Below are 24,561 nucleotides of genomic sequence, written 5' to 3' on the forward strand. Positions count from 1 at the left end.
TAGCTCCAACCAGTGGTGGTTCCAGTTTGCATCATTTGATCACTGCTTGCTCCACAGTCAATCAGTTAGCTCCACCAGTAAGCCAGTTTGCACCACTGAAACGCAGCTTGCGCCACGGTCAGTCAATTAGCTAAACTAGCAGCCAGTTTGCACCACCAGAAGGCAGCTTGCTCCACAGTCAGTCAGTTAGCCCCAATATTAGCCACTTTGCAGCACTGGGTGTCAACTTGCTCCACAGGCAGTTAGCTCCACTAACAGACAGTTTGCACCACTGGAAGGCAGTTTATTTCACTGAAAATCTGTGTGCTCCACTTATGGACAGTTAGGGGCACATCAACAACAACCGGCAATAATAATCGCTAAGCACACTTAGCACTAGGATAGTTATCGCCGGCTAGCGTGGATTTTTATTGCTGAGATAGCGTGCTATTAGCAATGCTTATCTCAAAAGCGATAAAAATCCTCACGCTAACTGCCTAACGTGAGATTTTCGCTGGAAACCCAGCGATAATCTCACGCAATGTGGCGTTAGCTTGTTGATAGGGCCTCACAAACTTAGCCATGATATCCACCTTCCATAGGATATCACGGCTAAGTCAGTCCTGAAGCAGGCGTAAGGAAAGTAGCGATAACAGGAGTTATCACTACTTTTCTTGCCGCTATGCTTCATAGCGTGGGGCTTGATGATAGGAGAAATGTCGCTTAGCGACATTTCTCCTGTCACGTCAGGTCAGGAACGCCCACTTTGCATCTCATTAGAGATGCAAAGCTGGGCGTTAGGAATTCCTACGCTAACGCAAGGTTTCACGCCTTAGCGTGAGCTTGCTAATTAGGCGATAAAATTATCGCCGCTTTTCGGCCAAAAATAATTCTATTGCCTCGCCTTGCTGATATGCCCCTTAGTTCGTTGCCTGGTCAGTTAGCTCCACTGGTGACCAGCTTATTGAACCTGTGAATTTTGGTGAGTCTGTTTTTTCCCTTGCTGGTTAGTTGTTTTGGCTGGTGGTCAGTTAGCCCAACTAGCAGTCAGTTTGTGCCCTTGCTGGTTAGTTGTATTGGCTGGTGGTCAGTTAGCCCAACTAGCAGTCAGTTTGTTCCCTTGCTGGTTAGTTGTATTGACGGGTGGTACGTTAGCCGCCCTGGCAGTCAGTTTAGATGTTGGTTCTGGTGACAGTGGTGTGGTGAACCAGTAACTTGTGAATACAGACCTCAAACCCACCCTGGCTCACTTGCTGGTTCTGGTGACAGTGGTGTGGTGAACCAGTAACTTGTGAATACAGACCTCAAACCCACCCTGGATCACCTGCTGGTTCTGGTGACAGTGGTGTGGTGCACCGGTAACTTGTGAATACAGACCTCAAACCCGGCCTGGCACAGGTTTTAGTGACACTGGTGTGGTGCACCAGTAACTTGTAAATACAGACCTCAATCTTGCCCTGGCTCCCCTGCTTGTTCTAGTGACAGTGGTAAGGTACACCAGTAACTTGTGCATACAGACCTCAAACCCACCCTGGCTCACCTGCTGGTTCTGGTGACAATGTTGTGGCGTACAGGTAACTTGTGAATACAGACCTCAAACCCGCCCTGGCTCACCTGCTGGTTCTGGTGGCAGTGGTGTGGCGCACCGGTAACTTGTGAATAGAGACCTCAAACCCGCCCTGGCTCACCTGCTGGTTCTGGTGACAGTGTTGTGGCATACAGGTAACTTGTGAATACAGACCTCAAACCCGCCCTGGCTCACTTGCTGGTTCTGGTGACAGTGGTGTGGCGTACAGGTAACTTGTGAGTACAGACCTCAAACCTGCCCTGGATCCCATGCCGGTTCTGGTGACAGTGGTGTGATGCACCAGTATCTTGTGAATAAAGACCTCAGACCTGCCCTGGCTCACCTGCTGGTTCTGGTGACCGTGGTGTGGTGCACCAGTAACTTGTGAATACAGACCTCAGACCCACCCTGGCTCCCCTGCTGGTTCTGGTGACAGTGGTGTGCTGCAGCGGTAACTTGTGAATACAGACCTCAAACCCGCCCTGGCTCACCTGCTTGTTCTAGTTACAGTGGTAAGGTGCATCAGTATCTTGTGAGTACAGACCTCAAACCTGCCCTGGCTCCCCTGCTGGTTCTGGTGACATTGGTGTGGCGCACCAGTAACCTGTGAATACAGACCACAAACTGGCCCCTGCTCACCTGCTGGTTCTGGTGACAGTGGTGTGCTGCACCGGTAACTTGTGAATACAGACCTCAAACCCGCCCTGGCTCACCTGCTGGTTCTGGTGACCGTGGTGTGGTGCATCAGTATCTTGTGAGTACAGACCTCAAACCTGCCCTGGCTCCCCTGCTGGTTCTGGTGACAGTGGTGTGATGCATCAATTTCTTGTAAATTCAGACCTGCCCTGGCTCACCTGCTGGTTCTGGTGACATTGGTTTGGCGCACCAGTAACCTGTGAATACAGACCACAAACTGGCCCCTGCTCACCTGCTGGTTCTAGTGACAGTGGTGTGGTGCACCAGTAACTTGTGAATACAGACCTTAAACCCGCCCTGGCTCACCTGCTGGTTCTGGTGACAGTGGTGTGGTGAACCTGTAACTTGTGAATACAGACCTCAAACCCGCCCTGGCTCAACTGCTGGTTCTGGTGACATTGGTGTGGCGCACCAGTAACCTGTGAATACAGACCACAAACTGGCCCCTGCTCACCTGCTGGTTCTGGTGACAGTGGTGTGCTGCACCGGTAACTTGTGAATACAGACCTCAAACCCGCCCTGGCTCACCTGCTGGTTCTGGTGACAGTGGTGTGGTGCACCAGTAACTTGTGAATACAGACCTCAAACCCTCTCTGGCTCACCTGCTGGTTCTGGTGACAGTGGTTTGGTGAACCTGTAACTTGTGAATACAGACCTCAAACCTTCTCTGGCTCACCTGCTGGTTCTGGTAGGAAGTGACTGTGGTTGAACCTGTAACTTGTGAATACAGACCACAAACTGGCCCCTGCTCACCTGCTGGTTCTGGTGACAGTGGTGTGGTGCACCAGTAACTTGTGAATACAGACCTCAAACCTTCTCTGGCTCACCTGCTGGTTCTGGTAGGAAGTGACTGTGGTTGAACCTGTAACTTGTGAATACAGACCACAAACTGGCCCCTGCTCACCTGCTGGTTCTGGTGACAGTGGTGTGGTGCACCAGTAACTTGTGAATACAGACCTCAAACCCTCTCTGGCTCACCTGCTGGTTCTGGTGACAGTGGTTTGGTGAACCTGTAACTTGTGAATACAGACCTCAAACCTTCTCTGGCTCACCTGCTGGTTCTGGTAGGAAGTGACTGTGGTTGAACCTGTAACTTGTGAATACAGACCTCAGACCCGCCCTGGCTCAGTTGCTGGCTCTGGTGACAGTGGTGTGGTGAACCTGTAACTTGTGCATACAGACCTCAAACCCACCCTGGCTCACCTGCTGGTTCTGGTAGGCAGTGACTGTGGTGAAGACCGTCTCAGAGAAGGTGAACGTCTTCACACCATCTCCTACCGGGACAGGCTTGGTGGGTGAGAGGTCGCTGCTGAAGTCCTTCCGGATCACATGCACCCGGGGTTGGTACTTGTGCATGGAGTGCAGGATTATCTAGGGAGATAAAAGCAGAACTTAAACAGATCCCCCATTTTCTTGCACTTTCGTACAACCAAAAATAACTTAGATTTCTCCTTTGAGTGAGAATTGATCCAACGTGACTCATGTTTGGGGAAACTCTTGAGCCAAGTCTCGCATCTGGGAGGGCTTTGAAGACTTCCTTAGGGTAATATTGGCTATGACTGCACCTCACTTCTGAAGCACCAGGTTCACCAGTACTCCTGAACTCTCGTCATTGAGACTTTGATATTTACGTGTTTACATTTCATGCACTTGAAGCCTGTGGAATGCAGAGGAGCGTCACGTCACACATGGTCTGCTGAGCAGATGCTAATAGTCCTCTCTTACAAAGGACTGAGCCGGTTGAGGCCTGAGCTCTAACTAAAACCAGGAGACATGAGTACCAGTCATGCGAAATCAGGAGACACGAGTAACAGTCATGTGAAATCAGGAGACACGAGTACCAGTCATGTGAAATCAGGAGACACGAGTACCAGTCATGTGAAATCAAGAGACACGAGTACCAGTCATGTGAAATCATGAGACACCAGTACCAGTCATGTGAAATCAGGAGACGCGAGTACCAGTCAAGTGAAATCAGGAGACACGAGTATCAGTCAAGAGAAATCAGGAGACACAAGTACCAGTCATGTGAAATCAGGAGACCAGAGAACCAGGCATGTGAAATCAGGAGAAATGATGAGTACCAGTCAGGTGAAATCAGGAGACATGAGTACCAGTCAGGTGAAATCAAGAGACACGAGTACCAGTCATGTGAAATCAGGAGACGTGAGTACCAGTCATGTGAAATCAGGAGACGCGAGTACCAGTCAAGTGAAATCAGGAGACCGAGTACCAGTCAGGTGAAATCAAGGGACACGAGTACCAGTCATGTGAAATCAGGAGACACGAGTACCAGTCATGTGAAAACAGGAGACCAGAGAACCAGTCATGTGAAATCAGGAGAAATGACGAGTACCAGTCAGGTGAAATCAGGAGACATGAGTACCAGTCAGGTGAAATCAAGAGAAACGAGTACCAGTCATGTGAAATCAGGAGACGTGAGTACCAGTCAAGTGAAATCAGGAGACCGAGTACCAGTCAGGTGAAATCAAGGGACACAAGTACCAGACATGTGAAATCAGGAGACACAAGTACCAGTTGTGTGAAATCAGGAGACACGAGTACCAGTCATGTGAAATCAAGAGACACAAGTACCAGTCATGTGAAATCAGAAGACACGAATACCAGTCATCTGAAATTAGGAGATACGAGTACCAGTCATGTGAAAGCAAGAGACACGAGTACCAGTTATGTGAAATCAGGAGACACGAGTACCAGTTATGTGAAATCAGGAGACACGAGTACCAGTCATCTGAAATCAGGAGACACGAGTACCAGTCATGTGAAATCAAGAGACACGAGTACCAGTCATGTGAAATCAAGAGACACGAGTACCAGTCATGTGAAATCAGGAGACGCGAGTAAAAGTCATCTGAAATCAGGAGACGCGAGTACCAGTCATCTGAAATCAGGAGACGCGAGTACCAGTCATCTGAAATCAGGAGACACGAGTACCAGTCATGTGAAATCAGGAGACACGAGTACCAGTCATGTGAAATCAGGAGACACGAGTACCAGTCATGTGAAATCAGGAGACACGAGTACCAGTCATCTGAAATCAGGAGACACGTGTACCAGTTGTGTCTAATGAGGAGACTTGTATTCTGACTCCATGCTCCCAGGAGACTTGAGTTACAGGTGCAGTACAGAAAGGTGGCATTGATTTTTTATTGATTTATTTATTTAGCGGGTTTTGTACAGCTCTGTGTGTCACATTTCCGTTACTTAACAGTGCTAAGGTGATGAGACAGATACAGTTTTGAGGGAGAAAGGATGCAGTTAGAGACGAGCTGAATGCAACCCTTGTTTGATGCAGAGCAAGTTAAAGTTGAATCTACAGAGGTGAGTTTTGAGAAATGTTCTGAACGTATTGTGGTTAGCCTCAAGTCTCTGGCTTAAGTTTCTAGAGTTTCACTTGGGAACTCAGTTGAGCCCCCACAAACTGCTTTTTTTCTATTTACTAATATTTATTTACGTCTCTGGTTATTTTATGTTATGATGTAAAGAATTTATACAGTTGTCCAGAGTCTAGAATCTGCATTTCTGGTACTGTTGAGCCTTACAATTATAATGCAAATACAACCTAGGGCTTCTAGTCCCAAGGATTGTCTTCCACGTTCCAGCCCCTGACGTATCGTTGGTTGATTGGATTTGCAGATGCTGAGCGAAGGTCTCACGGTGTGGCACATTCGATCAGACATGTTTCTCCCATTCCCAGAACCTCAGTTTTTTCTCAGCTCGTGGAGAAGAGGTTCTCCTTCCTATGATAAAGCACAAAGAACAAGGCAAGGCTCGCTCTTTTCCTGATCCTGTTACCCAGTCCTAGGTGGCTCTAAGAGTCATCTCTGTATGTTTGGAGCGTCCCCTGATGCTGCTCTTGCACTCTGCCCAGAGGCGTGTACCAAGGTTAAAACGTAGCTAGGACATGCATGATTCTTGGGGGATGCTACAACACTGGGTGAGCAGAGGACTTCACCGACCCAATCCTGACTTTTTGGGTGAGGTTGGTAAAATGACTGAATCGCTACCTGAGCAGGTCCAGAGACGCCGACCCTGTTGCCCTAGCCTTTCCAGCAGTACTGAGTAGTGAAGAGAATTGTGGCCAGCAGCGAACGAATCAGAGGTGGCTCCATGTTGTCCATGGAGAAGGGAAGCTCTCCCTTCGTGTTGACTAAGGTGGAGTCAACGTCCCTCGCAAAACTGACGCTGGTCCAAAGACCTTCTCAGTCTTGGAGGCCATCTTGTTGAGCAAACTACCCAATAGCTGGAAATGTAGCCTGATCATCTGGAACTATAGAGTGCTCTGAAGACCTGGACGTATCCCTGTCCAGCGGCTTCACATCAGTAAGAACATCTGCACCAAGATGCACCAGTGATATTGTGCTTGTTAAATATTAACATACAAGAAATGGAATTCGTAGGATAACGTTATACAAAGATGTCATTGTTGCTGGGGTTTTCTTGATGGATGTGTGTGGGTTGTGTGTGGGTCCCACCTGGAATGCTGATGTTGGAGGCTGTTGCAGGATTTTAGGGTTGGAGGTACATTCCAGGTCAGTTGGGGAAGTTTTCTAGAGTCAAAGGTACATTCCAGGTCAGTTGGGGAAGTTTTCTAGAGTTGAAGGTACATTCCAGGTCAGTTGGAGAAGTTTTCTAGAGTTGAATGTACATTCCAGGTCAATTGGGGAAGTTTTCTTGAGTTGGAGGTACATTCCAGGTCAGTTATGGACGTTTTCTAGAATTGGAGTGGTGCAGAGACAGAATATTGAGTCAAAAATATCGATTTGCACAAATATCAAGTCATAAATATTGTGGGTCAGGAATATTGACAGAAAAATTTTCATGGTCAAGAATATCGATTTTAGATAAGTAATATCGATGTTAAAAATATCGAAGTGTTTAATATCGTTTGCAAATATATAGTTGTTAAAAATATCTATTTTTTATTAATGTTATGTTTTTTAGTATATATTTTATATGAATGTGATGTATGTTTTTTGTATAAGAATTGTTTGTATTTTTATTATATCTGTTAAAATTTTAGTAGTTATTATTTTTTCTTTGAATTTTGCGTTTTTAGTTTCGTAACGGGTTGTGGGTTTATAGGGGAATAGGGTGGGAAGTAATTTACTTATATTAAATGTATTGAATATTTTTATTTATTAATATTTGTTTAATTGAGATGTTATAATAGAAAATGGGTAAAGTAATTTATTTTGAATTAATTAACAATTTGTTAATTAATTTTAATTAATTAATTGGCAATTAATTATGGTAATTGTGTAATTATTTTTAGGTGTGTGTTGTAGTGTTTATAGGTGTAAATGGTGGGAAGTAATTTAAATTTAGTTGCTGAATTAATAATTAGTTGTTGATTAATTTTAATTAATTAAATATTAATTAATTATATTAATTGTATAATTAATTTTAGGTGTGTGTTGTGGATATTATAGTGCTAAAGCATGTGTACTCAATGAATGTTCATTTTGTTTTATTACTAATTTTTTTTAATTGATTATCAATTATGTTAATTATGTAAACAAATGCAAATAAAAATTTTGAAGTGTTTTTTATTGGTGTGGTGTTTAAGGGTAGGAAATTAAATAAATACATTTATGTTTTAAATAATGTTTTTGTATGTTAATATTTGTTCTTTTTCAATAATTATTGTTTATAAATGTATTTATTAATTTATTTTATATCAAATTTATTTTTATGATTTTTTAATTTTTTTCAATTGTTTCAATGATATTAATAATTTTTGTTTCTCAGCTATCCAACACTCTCCCTTATGTTGCACTCACTGGAGTGAGAATAGTAATTTTTACCCCTCCGCTATTCAACACTTTCCCTACTGTTGCACTCTCTGGAGTGGAAATAGTAAATTTTACCCTCCCGCTATCCAACACTTTCCCTACTGTTGCACTCTCTGGAGTGGGAATAGTAATTTTTACCCCTCCGCTATCCAACACTTTCCCTACTGTTGCACTCTCTGGAGTGGGAATAGTAATTTTTACCCTCCCGCTATCCAACACTTTCCCTACTGTTGCACTCTCTGGAGTGGGAATAGTAATTTTTACCCCTCCGCTATCCAACACTTTCCCTACAGTTGCACTCACTGGAGTGGGAATAGTAATTTTTACTAGGCCTGGGCGGAAATTTTGCGTTCCGCGGAGAAAGCGGAATTGCCCAAAATTCTGCATTCCGTTGCTAGGCGGAATTTTTTACTTTTTCGCGTTCTCAAGATGCGTGTTCGTGAGATATTTCCCCCCGAGCACGCAAACAGCATTCGCGAACAGGAAAAAAGCATCGCGAACAAGCAATTCCGCATGTTTGCGGAATTTCTGCATGCTCGCGGAGATTTATTACCGTTTCGCGGAGCTTTGCGTAGTGCGACTACGCAAATTCCGCCCACCCCTAATTTTTACCCCTCTGCTATTCAACATTTTCCATACTGTTGCACTCACTGGAGTTGGAATAGTAAATTTAATTCCTCCGCTATCCTACATTTACCCTACTTTTGCACTCACTGGAGTAGGAATAGTAATTTTTACCCCTCTGCTATCCAAGACTTTCCCTACTGTTGCACTGTGTGGAATGGGAATAGTAATTTTTGCCCCTCTGCTATCTAGCATTTTCCCTACTGTTGCACTCACTGGAGTTGGAATAGTAAATTTCATTCCTACGCTATCCAACACTTATCCTACTTTTGCACTCACTGAAATGGAAATAGTAATTTTTACCCCTTCGCTTTTCAACACTTTCCCTACTGTTGCACTCTTTGGAGTGGGAATAGTATTTTTTTCCTCTCCGCTATCCAACACTTTCCCTACTGATGGAATAGTAAATGTAATCATTCCGCTATCCAACATAATTTTTTTGATAATTTAGGGCCATATGTATCAAGCAAAATTGCGATCGCAAACGCCGAAATTCTCAGAATTTCGGTGTTTGCGATCGCAATTTTGCTTAGTGGTATGTATGAAGGCAAATCTGCGTGCAAAATAAGGAATCACACAATTTGCGATTCCTTATTTTGCAATTGCTTTTAAGGAATCGCCAATTTTGCAAGTCCTTAAATGCAATGTAAGAAGCACCAAAAAAGTGCAATTTGGCATTAAGGAATCGCAAATTACCACCAACTTCAAGTTGGTGGTAATTTGCGATTTCATTGAAAAATGCACTTTTTTGCATTTTGTCTGATTGCAATGTGAAGCACATACATGCCCTTAGGGCATGTATGTGCGCCACATGTGCACCCATGCTTATTTCAGGGGTGCAACAGGGTGTCCTTTTGACACCCTCCCACCCTTGAAATTGCATTCTCAATTTGTGATTCTCTAATTGCTAATCGCAGATTGAGAATGTCTTCCCATTCATTCCTATGGGCCTCTAGGCCCATAGGAATGAATGGGGAAGTATTCCTTAATTGCGAATCGCAATTTGAGATTCGCAATTAAGGAATATGTAGGATTCGCAAAATTTATTGCAAATCCTACATACATAGCATTTTGCGATTCTCAAATAGCGATTCGCAAAAAATCGCTATCTGAGAATCGCAAAAGAGGATTTTGATACATATGGCCCTTAATGTTTTAATTTATTCTAGAATGTTTTTTATTCATATATATATTATTTGTATATAATGTTAATGTTTAAAAATTAAATAAACATAATAGTTAATACATTATTTTAAAGTAAATATATGTATATGTATAAATGATTATGTTTGTGTGCTTATATTTTTTTAAATTACGTTTATTTTTTATATTTAGTTAAAATGTATATTAAATTTAATTTATTGTGTTTAAAATATTAATATTTAATATATAATATTGTATTTATATATATATATATATATATATATATTCACTTAAAAAACCATAGGTTTCACACATGTTATAGTTAGGTGGATATTTCACTCGTAAAAAACCATTGAAATTCCCCCGTTATAGTTAGTTCAGCTAACTATAACTCGTGCGCCCACAATGCACTGCTGATGACGTCACATATTACATCACTCATGACATGGTCAGTGACATCACTCATGACATCACTGATGACATCATCCTTGTGATAGAGTGGCGGTCGCGCGAGTTATAGTTATCTCAACTAACTATAACGGGGGAATTTCATTGGTTTTTTACGAGTGAAATATCCACCTAACTATAACATGTGTGAAACCTATGGTTTTTCAAGTGAATTTGCAAGGTTTTTTAAATGCTAATTCCTAACTATAACGTGTATGAAACCTATGGTTTTTTCAGTGAATTTGTACGGTTTTTTAAATGCTAAGTTATGTATGTATTATTATTTTTTTTATATATTTATTTTACAATAATCTACGTATTAAATTTATCTTTTTTTGTTTTTAGTTTTTCACCGTGCGCACATGGTGCGCGCACCCCCGCGATTTTTTTTTTTTAAATTAAAAAAAAAAATTCTGCCTTCGGGGTCCTTCATGGACCCCCTGACAAAGGCTAGGGGGTCAGGAACTCTCTACCCTGCCCCCTTTTCACGTTCTCCACCTTCCTTTTTCACTCTCGCACTGAAAACAAACAAAATGGCGGCCGACACTTCCTGATTTCGACCGATTCGAACGTTGACTAACATGTAACCACCAATCAGAATTACGCTCGCGCACGTTAGGGTGCTCGCACGGTGCGCGCACGGTACGCACTTATAGATATTTATATGCTTTTAAATGCTATTTTCTCAGGAACTACTGAACAGATTGACACCAGACCTGCAAAAGGCACTTCCCTGACCTGAGGACTACCTCTCTGCCAAATTTCAAGTAATTCTGTTCAGCCGTTCGTGCTGTACCTTCGACTAAAGGTCCTATAAGAAAATGCATGGGGAAAACGCGTTTTGGGACCCCCCTTTTTCTCGCCCCCCACTTGACGAATCGCCCCGAGACTTTCAGGGTAGGAGCTGAGCGGAGCGCCCCATTAGTTTTGAAAATTTCGCGAGGATTCGTCAACCGGCGCCAAAGTTATACAAAATAGAATTTTCAGATTTCCTATGGAAACACGGTCCTAACTATAACTATCTACTGGCGACCGCCAGTAGATAAAATATATATATATATATATTGAAATCGATATTTTGTACATCTATATTTTTTCCTTCAATATTTTTGATTCAATATTTTTGTACTTACCTGTTAAAAGTATGGAAGTCAATATTTTTGTAGTAGATATTTTTTTTTATATTGAGAACATCAATGTTTTTAGCATCGATATTCTATCAGTGAACCAGTTGGAGGTACATTCTAGGTCAGTTGGGGAAATTTTCTAGAATTGAAGGTACATTCCAGGTCAGTTAGGGAAGTTTTCTAGAATTGAAGGTACATTTGAGGTCAGGTGGGGAAGTTTTCTAGAGTTGAAGGTACGTTCCAGGTCAGTTGGGGATGTTTTCTAGAATTGAAGTACATTCCAGGTCAGTTGGGGAAGTTTTCTAGAATTGAAGTACATTTCAGGTCAGGTGGGGAAGTTTTCTAGAGTTGAAGGTACATTCCAGGTCAGTTAGGGAACATTTCTAGGGTTGAAGGTACATTCTAAGTCTATTGGAGAAGTTTTCTAGAGTTGAAGGTACTTTCCAGGTCATTTGGGGAAGATTTCAAGAGTTCAAGGTACATTCTACGCCAGTTAGGGAAGTTTTCTAGAGTTCAAGGTACATTATAGATCAGGTTGAAAGTACATTCCAGGTCAGCTGGTGAAGATTTTTAGTGTTGGAGGTACATTCTAAGTCAGCTAGTCAAGTTTTCTAGAGTTGAAGTTACATTCTACATCAGTTGGGGAAGTTTTCTAGAGTTGAAGTTAATTTCTAAGTGAGTTGGGGAAGTTTTCTAGAGTTGAAGTTAATTTCTAAGTGAGTTGGGGAAGTTTTCTAGGGTCGGAGGTACATTCTTCATCAGTTGGGTAAGTTTTCTAGAGTTGAAGGTACATTCTAAGTCAGCTGGGGAAGTTTTCTAGAGTTGAAGGTACCTTCTAGGTCAGTTGGGGAACTTTTTGAGAGTTGAAGAAACATTCCAGGTAAGTTAGGGAAGCTTTCTAGGGATGGAGGTAGAAGTGGGGGAAGTTTTCAAGAGTTCAAGAGGTACATTCTACGTCTGTTGAGGACGTTTTCTAGAGTTCAAGGTACATAATAGACCAGTTGGGGAAGTTTTCAACAGTTGAAGGTACATTCTACGTCATTTTACTGAGGTTTTCTAGGGTTGAAGGTACATGCCAGGTCAGTCTGGGACGTTTTCTAGGCTTGGAGGTACATTCCAAGTCAGCTGGAGAAGTTTTCTAGAATTGAACTTACATTCTACATCAGTTGCGGAAGTATTCTAGAGTTGAAGTTACATTCTACATCAGTTGGGAACGTTTTCTAAGGTTGAAGGTACATTCTACATCAGTGTGGGAAGTTTTCTAGAGTTGAAGGTACATTCTAAGTCAGCTGGGGAAGTTTTCTAGAGTTGAAGGTACATTCTAAGTCAGCTGGGGAAGTTTTCTAGAGTTGAAGGTACATTCCAGATCCGTTGAAGTAGCTTCTACAGTTGAAGGTACCTTTTACGTCAGTTGGGAAAGGTTTCTAGAGTTCAAGGTACATTTTAGATCAGTTGGCGAAGTTTTCTAGAGTTGAAGGTACATTCTAAGTCAGCTGGGGAAGTTTTCTAGAGTTGAAGGTACATTCCAGATCCGTTGAAGTAGCTTCTACAGTTGAAGGTACCTTTTACGTCAGTTGGGAAAGGTTTCTAGAGTTCAAGGTACATTTTAGATCAGTTGGCGAAGTTTTCTAGAGTTGAAGGTACATTCTAAGTCAGCTGGGGAAGTTTTCTAGAGTTGAAGGTACATTCTAAGTCAGCCGGGGAAATTTTCTAGAGTTGAAGGTACATTCTAAGTCAGCTGGGGAAGTTTTCTAGAGTTGAAGGTACATTCTAAGTCAGCTGGGGAAGTTTTCTAGAGTTGAAGGTACATTCCAGATCCGTTGGAGTAGCTTCTACAGTTGAAGGTACCTTTTATGTCAGTTGGGGAAGTTTTCTAGAGTTCAAGGTACCTTCTACGTCAGTTGGGAAAGTTTTCTAGAGTTCAAGGTACCTTCTACGTCAGTTGAGAAAGTTTTCTAGAGTTGAAGGTACATTTTAGATCAGTTGGTGAAGTTTTCTAGAGTTGAAGGTACATTCCAGGTCAGCTGGGGAAGTTTTCCAGAGTTGAAAGTACATTCCACGGAAAGGCTGGCGGGGATTGGGGGCCCTGTTGCGGGTCCCCCTTGTGGGTGGGGGGGGGGGTTGCTGCGCTGGGGGGTACTCTGGTACCCCCCTGCATTTCCATGCACCAAGTGGCAGGCACCGCGTGGTGCCTGCTATGTGGTGCAGGGAAATGCGGCGCATGCACCTTTAACATTGCGGACGGTGGTGAAGCCAGCAGCACCGCCCGCAATAATAAAGGCCCAGGATGCGCCCGCCACTATGGCAGGCGCATCCTAATAGCAGTGGTTGGACCGCCGCATGTATGGCAGGCGGTCGCAAACACCGGTATGGTGGCGGGTGGACCAAGTCCGCGCGTCATCATAATGAGCCCCAAAAATAGGAACACTTGACGCCCATTGGGCCGTGCAACAGAAGCCACGACCGTGGGACAACAGTGCAAATGAGAGTGAGTCACCGTAGAACTGCCCACTGGCTGCCCCAAGGCCTGGCCTACAAAAGTCCTTTAGTGCGGCTCAAACTCCCACGGCCTACAGCCTATATCGTAACTTCTGGAGCTGAGCGCAGCCACAAATAACCTTTTTTCGCATCAACAGCAAAAATCAGGGGAACACCACAACCTTCCTTCATCCTCACATGACACTATTTATAACGACACCAGCTGGAAAATGGCGGCGTGCCTACAAGAAAGCGCCGCAGGGGGCGTCCGCCTTCCCATGCGTGCACATGCATGGAGCCGCCCCCTTCCAAGAGATGAAAGCGACTCCCTGCTCACAAAACACAAACCCAGCATCGCTGTGTCTGCCTGGCCTTTGAAATGGCCCAAACCCAACTGTGCTCATTTCCGGTTCTGCTACGCGCCTCGGCGGGTGTTAGTCCCCATTTTCTGCAGGCTCCATGTCGTGGTGGGTTTCCAGCTGTCATGAATGTACTCTGTTTATGTCCTATCTGTGGGAAGCTTTTCAATATCAAATTGAGAACAACTCGGTTTGTAATCCGAGCGATTGGTCAATGGTACAGAACAGAAAGACTCCTTGAAGCAGCTCGGGGTGGACTCTGGGAGCCCAGGCCTGCCAGCAGAGCGATCTCTTTCCGCTGACATCATCCGACGGCGCTTTTATGGGGTTTCCTGGCATCCCGTTGGGATGAAGAGGCCCAGCCAGCCGCGCCATGACACTTCTGCACACTCTGGCTCTTTACGCACGGCTTGGAGCAGGGCGAGGGCCTTGTGGCCGCCACGTCGGATGCCAGAGACACCTACCGAGGGAGCCAGAGGCCTGCTGGGCTGTGCTGACGTCAGAGGACTTCCTGGCAGCACTGGGTCAGAGTCAGTCATGTGTCAGGCTGGTATGCGGGGTCAGTGTAACAGCTGCTGGTGCATCTGTGTCCTTCGCTTAACCCTTTTGCGCCACGTGACGTGGTAACAACCGGTGCAAACATCCCTCGGAGCCAATCATATGTTCCTTAGTCTTTTTTGGCGCCCCCACTGTATATCGCGGTGTGACATCACGGGCGGCAGGCGGTATCTATGTCTTTTTAACGTGCGTTATTGCTGCGCTATTCACATTTACTCCGGGCAATTACCCAGTGATAACTGCCTGCGCTACAGTTACATGTAGGACAACGTGCGCTCCTCTTAGAAGGGGCCCTAGCATGGAACTCATAAGGGACCCTAGCATTGAACTCATAAGGGACCCTAGCAATGAACTCAGAAGGGGCCCTAGCATTGAACTCAGAAGGGGCCCTAGGATTGAACTCAGAAGGGGCCCTAGCATGGAACTCAGAAGGGGCCCTAGCATGGAACTCAGAAGGGGCCCTAGCATTGAACTCAGACAGGGCCCTAGCATTGAACTCATAAGGGGCCCTCGCATTGAACTCAAAAGGGACCCTAGCATTGAACTCATAAGGGGCCCTCACATGGACCTCAGAAGGGTCCCTAGCATTGAACTCATAAGGGGCCCTCGCATGGACCTCAGAAGGGGCCCTAGCATTAAACTCATAAGGGGCCCTAGCATTGAACTCAGAAGGGGCCCTAGCATGGAACTCAGAAGGGGCCCTAGCATGGAACTCAGAAGGGGCCCTCACATGGACCTCATAAGGGGCCCTCGCATGGAACTCATAAGGGGCCCTAGCATTGAACTCAGAAGGGGCCCTAGCATTGAACTCAGAAGGGGCCCTCGCATGGATCTCAGAAGGGGCCCTAGCATTGAACTCATTAGGGGCCCTAACATGGAAGTCAGAAGGGGCCCTAGCATTGAACTCATAAGGGGCCCTCGCATTGAACTCAGAAGGGGCCCTAGCATGGAACTCAGAAGGGGCCCTAGCATTGAACTCATTAGGGGCCCTAACATGGAAGTCAGAAGGGGCCCTAGCATTGAACTCATAAGGGGCCCTCGCATTGAACTCATAAGGGGCCCTCGCATTGAACTCATAAGGGGCCCTCGCATTGAACTCAGAAGGGGCCCTAGCATTGAACTCATAAGGGGCCCTCGCATGGACCTCAGAAGGGGCCCTAGCATTGAACTCAGAAGGGGCCCTAGCATTGAACTCATAAGGGGCCCTCGCATTGAACTCATAAGGGGCCCTAGCAATGAACTCATAAGGGGCCCTCGCATTGAACTCATAAGGGGCCCTCGCATTGAACTCAGAAGGGGCCCTAGTATTGAACTCAGAAGGGGCCCTAGCATTGAACTCATAAGGGGCCCTAGCATTGAACTCATAAGGGGCCCTCGCATGGACCTCAGAAGGGGCCCTAGCATTGAACTCAGAAGGGGCCCTAGCAATGAACTCATAAGGGGCCCTCGCATTGAACTCATAAGGGGCCCTCGCATTGAACTCAGAAGGGGCCCTCGCATTGAACTCAGAAGGGGCCCTAGCATTGAACTCAGAAGGGGCCCTCGCATGGACCTCAGAAGGGGCCCTAGCATTGAACACAGAAGGGGCCCTAGCATTGAACTCAGAAGGGGCCCTAGCATTGAACTCAGAAGGGGCCCTCGCATGGACCTCAGAAGGGTCCCTAGCATTGAACTCATAAGGGGCCCTCGCATGGACCTCAGAAGGGGCCCTAGCATTAAACTCATAAGGGGCCCTAGCATTGAACTCAGAATGGGCCCTAGCATGGAACTCAGAAGGGGCCCTAGCATTGAACTCATAAGGGGCCCTCACATGGACCTCAGAAGGGTCCCTAGCATTGAACTCATAAGGGGCCCTCGCATGGACCTCAGAAGGGGCCCTAGCATTAAACTCATAAGGGGCCCTAGCATTGAACTCAGAAGGGGCCCTAGCATGGAACTCAGAAGGGGCCCTAGCATGGAACTCAGAAGGGGCCCTCACATGGACCTCATAAGGGGCCCTCGCATGGAACTCATAAGGGGCCCTAGCATTGAACTCAGAAGGGGCCCTAGCATTGAACTCAGAAGGGGCCCTCGCATGGACCTCAGAAGGGGCCCTAGCATTGAACTCATTAGGGGCCCTAACATGGAAGTCAGAAGGGGCCCTAGCATTGAACTCATAAGGGGCCCTCGCATTGAACTCAGAAGGGGCCCTAGCATGGAACTCAGAAGGGGCCCTAGCATTGAACTCATTAGGGGCCCTAACATGGAAGTCAGAAGGGGCCCTAGCATTGAACTCATAAGGGGCCCTCGCATTGAACTCATAAGGGGCCCTCGCATTGAACTCATAAGGGGCCCTCGCATTGAACTCAGAAGGGGCCCTAGCATTGAACTCAGAAGGGGCCCTAGCATTGAACTCATAAGGGGCCCTCGCATTGAACTCATAAGGGGCCCTAGCAATGAACTCATAAGGGGCCCTCGCATTGAACTCATAAGGGGCCCTCGCATTGAACTCAGAAGGGGCCCTAGTATTGAACTCAGAAGGGGCCCTAGCATTGAACTCATAAGGGGCCCTAGCATTGAACTCATAAGGGGCCCTCGCATGGACCTCAGAAGGGGCCCTAGCATTGAACTCAGAAGGGGCCCTAGCAATGAACTCATAAGGGGCCCTCGCATTGAACTCGTAAGGGGCCCTCGCATTGAACTCAGAAGGGGCCCTCGCATTGAACTCAGAAGGGGCCCTAGCATTGAACTCAGAAGGGGCCCTCGCATGGACCTCAGAAGGGGCCCTAGCATTGAACTCAGAAGGGGCCCTAGCATTGAACTCAGAAGGGGCCCTAGCATTGAACTCAGAAGGGGCCCTCGCATGGACCTCAGAAGGGTCCCTAGCATTGAACTCATAAGGGGCCCTCGCATGGACCTCAGAAGGGGCCCTAGCATTAAACTCATAAGGGGCCCTAGCATTGAACTCAGAATGGGCCCTAGCATGGAACTCAGAAGGGGCCCTAGCATGGAACTCAGAAGGGGCCCTCACATGGACCTCATAAGGGGCCCTCGCATGGAACTCATAAGGGGCCCTAGCATTGAACTCAGAAGGGGCCCTAGCATTGAACTCAGAAGGGGCCCTCGCATGGACCTCAGAAGGGGCCCTAGCATTGAACTCATTAGGGGCCCTAACATGGAAGTCAGAAGGGGCCCTAGCATTGAACTCATAAGGGGCCCTCTCATTGAACTCAGAAGGGGCCCTAGCATGGAACTCAGAAGGGGCCCTAGCATTGAACTCATTAGGGGCCCTAACATGGAAGTCAGAAGGGGCCCTAGCATTGAACTCATAAGGGGCCCTCGCATTGAACTCATAAGGGGCCCTCGCATTGAACTCATAAGGGGCCCTCGCATTGAACTCAGAAGGGGCCCTAGCATTGAACTCATAAGGGGCCCTCGCATGGACCTCAGAAGGGGCCCTAGCATTGAACTCAGAAGGGGCCCTAGCATTGAACTCATAAGGGGCCCTCGCATTGAACTCATAAGGGGCCCTAGCAATGAACTCATAAGGGGCCCTAGCATTGAACTCATAAGGGGCCCTCGCATTGAACTCAGAAGGGGCCCTAGTATTGAACTCAGAAGGGGCCCTAGCATTGAACTCATAAGGGGCCCTAGCATTGAACTCATAAGGGGCCCTCGCATGGACCTCAGAAGGGGCCCTAGCATTGAACTCATAAGGGGCCCTAGCAATGAACTCATAAGGGGCCCTCACATTGAACTCATAAGGGGCCCTCGCATTGAACTCATAAGGGGCCCTCGCATGGAACTCATAAGGGGCCCTAGCATTGAACTCAGAAGGGGCCCTCGCATGGACCTCAGAAGGGGCCCTAGCATTGAACTCAGAAGGGGCCCTAGCATTGAACTCATAAGGGGCCTTCACATTGAACTCATAAGGGGCCCTCGCATTGAACTCATAAGGGGCCCTAGCAATGAACTCATAAGGGGCCCTCGCATTGAACTCATAAGGGGCCCTCGCATTGAACTCAGAAGGGGCCCTAGTATTGAACTCAGAAGGGGGCCTAGCATTGAACTCATAAGGGGCCCTCGCATGGACCTCAGAAGGGGCCCTAGCATTGAACTCAGAAGGGGCCCTAGCAATGAACTCATAAGGGGCCCTCGCATTGAACTCATAAGGGGCCCTCACATGGACCTCAGAAGGGGCCCTAGCATTGAACTCAGAAGGGGCCCTAGCATTGAACTCATAAGGGGCCCTCGCATGGACCTCAGAAGGGGCCCTAGCATTGAACTCAGAAGGGGCCCTCGCATGTACCTCAGAAGGGGCCCTAGCATTGAACTCAGAAGGGGCCCTCGCATGGACCTCAGAAGGGGCCCTAGCATTGAACTCAGAAGGGGCCCTCGCATGGACCTCAGAAGGGGCCCTAGCATTGAACTCAGAAGGGGCCCAAGCATTGAACTCAGAAGGGGCCCAAGCATTGAACTCAGAAGGGGCCCTAGCATGGAACTCAGAAGGGGCCCTAGCATTGAACTCAGAAGGGGCCCTAGCATGGAACTCAGAAGGGGCCCTAGCATTGAACTCAGAAGGGGCCCAAGCATTGAACTCAGAAGGGGCCCTCGCATGGAACTCAGAAGGGGCCCTAGCATTGAACTCAGAAGGGGCCCTCGCATTGAACTCATAAGGGGCCCTCGCATGGATCTCAGAAGGGGCCCTCGCATTGAACTCAGAAGGGGCCCAAGCATTGAACTCAGAAGGGGCCCTAGCATTGAACTCATAAGGGGCCCTCGCATGGACCTCAGAAGGGGCCCTAGCATTGAACTCAGAAGGGGCCCTCGCATGTACCTCAGAAGGGGCCCTAGCATTGAACTCAGAAGGGGCCCTCGCATGGACCTCAGAAGGGGCCCTAGCATTGAACTCAGAAGGGGCCCTCGCATGGACCTCAGAAGGGGCCCTAGCATTGAACTCAGAAGGGGCCCAAGCATTGAACTCAGAAGGGGCCCAAGCATTGAACTCAGAAGGGGCCCTAGCATGGAACTCAGAAGGGGCCCTAGCATTGAACTCAGAAGGGGCCCTAGCATGGAACTCAGAAGGGGCCCTAGCATTGAACTCAGAAGGGGCCCAAGCATTGAACTCAGAAGGGGCCCTCGCATGGAACTCAGAAGGGGCCCTAGCATTGAACTCAGAAGGGGCCCTCGCATTGAACTCATAAGGGGCCCTCGCATGGATCTCAGAAGGGGCCCTCGCATTGAACTCAGAAGGGGCCCAAGCATTGAACTCAGAAGGGGCCCAAGCATTGAAACCAGTTTGGGTTTCATAAACTGGCGTCATTTACATGCATTTCCTGTCATTGCGCGCACTTTGTGATACACATTTTCCACAAAAGGTGGAATTCATGATACTTTCCAGTAACATTTTTCTAGGGGTGCACGCGGACACGAGCAGCGGGTGCACGGGGGCACGAGCAGCGGGGGCACGCGGACACGAGCACGCGAGCAGCGGTTGTTTGAGGCTCCGGTCTGGTGCGTCCTCGTGACACACATTGAGGATGCGGCTCGTGCGGCTTCTGCTCAAATGTAGCCTGAAATGATGGATTCGGATTTGAATTATGCACAATTCTGGATCGATAAGCACATGGAAAGAACACGAATTTAGCACAAACCTAATTTATGGCTAGATGTATGAAGACATTTTGCCTTCGCAAGGTCCGATTCGCAAAACACGGGGCAGTTTGCGACCTCAGAAAAGCGAATCGGTTTATAGCAACGCTTGATTGCGAGCCAGAAGCACGTGACCAAATCACAATCTGGGTTTGGGACTAGATACCACATTGGTATTTGAAAAGGGCTTGTGTAGTTTAGAATGAGGAAATAAAAAGCATCACCCATGTGGCGAAATGCGGTCTCACTACAATTGCCCCTCTGATAGAGGTTCACCTAAGTTGAAAGAGCCTCCAGGAACCAATGAAATTCATGGGGCCAAGAGCTCCTCTGAGGTCACTGACAGGCTCAGTGTGTTCCATGTCCCTTCCGTCCCCTTGGGGTCATTAAAGTTCCTAGAGGAAAGGTGTGGATTCCCAGGCAGGACATTTGCCTCACGGCCGGATGGTTGTATTCACAGACAGCCCACTCCCTCTCAATGCCTTTGCAGCTTCTATGTGATCCACCCTCCTGGTTTGCACCTGGTTTGATAAGTTTCTGCCTCGATAGGCCACACTCCTGGTCCACCTCCTGGTTCACTGCAGCTTTGATAAGCCCACTGTCAGACTCGCTGTTGCTTTGATGAACTTCCGTCTGGCCGTCCTTTGGCTTATATATACTCCAGTCCACCCTGTCTCTGGCTTAGATCCTCCTACCTCTACCCTCACTCTGGCTTCGTTGGACCTCCCGTCTCACACTGGTTGGTCCACCTCCTGGTTCACTGCAGCTTTGATAAGCTTTGATAAGCCTATTGCTGGACTCGCTCTTGCTTTGATGGGCTTTCATCTTGCCTCTACCTGGCTTAGATAAGCCTCAGTTCACCCTTGCTCTGGCTTAGATCTGCCAGCCTCCCCCCTCACCTTAGCTTTGATGAGCATCCCTCCTACACATGCAGATCCACAGCTCTGACTCACATGGCCTTGGTCATCCAGCTCGTTGTTGGTCAGCTTAAGTTTGTCGAAACTGACCACCTGCCTCATCCAGGTGTCTCCAGAAGCCAGCGAGTCGGGGTGAATGTATACCCGTGGGGGCACAGGAGAGTCCGCGTTGCCAGCCACCATCCACTTTGAACTGTGATAGACGTACCTGAGAGAAAGAGGATGAAGCAGGCAGTTAAGGTACCATCACCATGCACAATGTGTAGAGCAAAACATGTGCACCGGGACAGTGGAGTAGGAAGGTGGGTGAATAAGTGTCATAGCATCTGAGAGTGGGTGCACATGTGAGAAAATGAGTGAATGAGTGTCATAGCATGAGAGAGTGGGTGTACAGGTGAGCACACGTGTGAATGAGTGTGATAGCGAGTAAGACTCTGCATGTAGGTCAGCAAATGTGGGAGTGTCTCGGGCAAGTGAGAGTGGCTCTGCAGGTGCACAAATGTGAGAGTGACTGTCACAACATGTGAGAGCGACTATATAGGTGAGTAATTGGGTGAGTGACTGTCATAGCACACAAGATTGATTGTATAGGTGAGCAATTATTGATTGTCATAGTATGTGAAAGTGGGTATATACGTGAACAAATGTGTGGGTGCGTGTCCCCAGCATGCGGGAGAGGGTGTACTGGACAGCAAATGTCTGAGCATCTCCGGTGCATGAGAGTGGACGTCTCCAAATGAGTGAGCATCTCAAACAGGTAAAAGTGTGTGTGTGAGTGTGCAAGTCTGTGTGAGCAGGTAGAGGAATTTTTGTCTTAGAGGGCATGCATAGGAGTACACATAATTGAGTTAGAGTGTGAATGAGTAAGTTTGCAAACACCAGCCCGCGTTTGATGAGAGTGAGTGTGTGTGTGTGCGCGCGCATGTGGGTGCATGAGCACCCTTATGAGCACGTGTGACTTGGGGAGGGTTGTGTTTGTAATTGAGTGCGCATTTATATTTGAAAGTCTGTGGATGAATGAGTGCATGCGTTTGACACTGTGTGGATGCCTGCGCGTAGGAGTGACAAAAGGCATCTTAAAGGATATTACGAGGATGCAGGTTCAGGGAGTAATGCAGAGCTCATATTCATGAGTACAGGATGGATGAAGGTGGATGAGAGTGACTTCCAGATACTAGAGTGAGTAGGCATGAGTAAATAGTCTCTGAGTTAAGTTGGGTTCTGTAAAGGGTGAAGTGCGGTAGCAGCAAGCAGTTCTTAAACGGTGCTGAAAAAGGTGACCCTTCAACTCAAAGGGGGTGAGCTTGAGTATAAATTGGGGGAGTGGGGAGTGTTACTTTGCAGTGCTCGACCGCAGACAGAGAAGGCCGAACTCTGTTATTTTTTATTTGAAGTTTTGCAGTTGCAGAGTGTTTTGTGATTAGCTCCTGGTTTTGTGCTGGATATTTCTCTGTGAGGCAAGCAGTTGAATTCAGCATTGTTGTCTTGTGCTGCACCAGCACTTGGAGATGTTTGTCGCTGTCTGTTGATTACCTGGGTAGATAATGATTTGGGATGAGTGCTAGAGAGATGTGACACAAGGTGCATTGGTCTTTGCTGAGCTGTGCCCTGGAGAGAGGACAAGCTTCCAAGTAGAGAATTGGCACCATACCCACTGTAAGACCCAATCACACGGCCACCCCATTCCCACATACACTCTATAAACCTCACTTTGATCATGCCCATAGTGAATCATTTCCGCCGCACACGCCTGCAGACTAATAGGCTGTATGACCCGGGTCCACTCAAGGATCAAGAGTACTATGACATCTGCAGTTGACAATGTTCACACCCAGGTCAACAAATAGAACCCCCCCTTACTTCTACCATGCTCACTGAGTGACTGAGCGTGCAATGCCATGACAACGATCACCCTTCCTCACGGTCCAGTGGGTTGTATCCCCTTCTACCATCACACCTCAAGATCAGCAACACAAAGCCAACCATCCACCATCATAGCACCTTAAAGACTAAGGGGCATATGTATCAAACGATTTTGTATTCACAAACGCTGCGATTCGCAAAAAAACAGCGTTTGAAAATACAAAATTGCAAAACGCGATGTATGAGCCATTTTCGCATCGAATTATTAAGGAATCGCTAATCATGCGATTCCTTAATTTTGCGTAAGCATTTAAGGAATCGCAAATTGCGATTCCTTAAATGCTATGTAACAAGCACCCAAGTTGTGCGATTTCTCCTTAAGAAATCACAAATTACCACCAACTTCAAGTTGGTGGTGATTTGCGATTTCTTTGAAAAATGCACTTTTTGGCATTTTTCAAAGTGCCATGTGGCGCACATACATGCCCTTAGGGCATGTATGTGCGCCATATGCACACACATGATCATTTCAGGGGTGCATCAGGGTGTCCTTATGATACCCTTGCATCCTTGAAATTATTCTTAATTTGCGATTCTCTAATTGTGAATCGCAAATTGAGAATGACTTCCCATTCATTCCTATGGGCCTCCTGGTATTCCTTAATTGCAATTTTGCAATTTGCTAATCGCAATTAAGGAATGACAAGAAATCGTAAAATATTTGCGAATTTTTAAATACATCCCGTTTTGCGATTCTCAAATAGCAATTCTCAAAAAATCGCTATTTGAGAATCGCAATAACGGATTTTGATACATATGCCCCTAGGAGTAGAATATCACCCTCAACAACCATCAAGCACACTCAACTGAGTGGATGATCACGGCCACAGAAACCCGTATAGTACAAGGGCACTCCTCTCTGCCACATTCACTGCAAGATCCTACCTAAACCAAGTCTGCTACAAGAGTCAGCGGTAGGCTCCGTCCCTCATCCACTATGGCCACTGCAAGTCTGAAGCCACAATCTCCTCATCCTGCTCAATGAAGCTCAGAATACCATCCAGTGGTGCACCATGTCACTGTCAAAACCAAGACCACCATACCAGTGCCCCTCCACCTCAACAAATGAAAGAATACATGCCTAACGCCTTCTATATTAGCCCACATCACCCCACCACCACCACCACCACCACCACCACCACACATTCAGAAACCATTTGCCTTTTATCATGCTGACTGCAAGGCCAAGTTCATGATGTCAACCTCCTGTCAAAGTGTCCACTTGAACATCTCAGTGCATGCTCACTGCACAACATGGGCAGTGTACCCATAGTAAGGTGCAGAGCACCCAGCTAA

General features: G+C 46.9%; 1 protein-coding gene across 1 annotated transcript in view; it reads right to left on the reverse strand.

Annotated features, from left to right (window-relative positions):
- Positions 1 to 24,561, reverse strand: part of TBX15 (T-box transcription factor 15) — a 283,475-nt gene that overhangs the window by 43,228 nt on the left and 215,686 nt on the right. Inside the window, exons 4-5 of the mRNA XM_085620709.1 lie at positions 21,379 to 21,550; positions 3,446 to 3,613 (exon numbers count right to left, since the gene is read on the reverse strand). Coding sequence (XP_085476835.1) covers positions 3,446 to 3,613; positions 21,379 to 21,550 — 340 coding nt within the window. The remainder of the gene's footprint in view (positions 1 to 3,445; positions 3,614 to 21,378; positions 21,551 to 24,561) is intronic.

This window comes from Triturus cristatus, chromosome 8 (assembly GCF_964204655.1).
Source record: "Triturus cristatus chromosome 8, aTriCri1.1, whole genome shotgun sequence".
NCBI classification, from domain to species: Eukaryota; Metazoa; Chordata; class Amphibia; order Caudata; family Salamandridae; genus Triturus; species Triturus cristatus.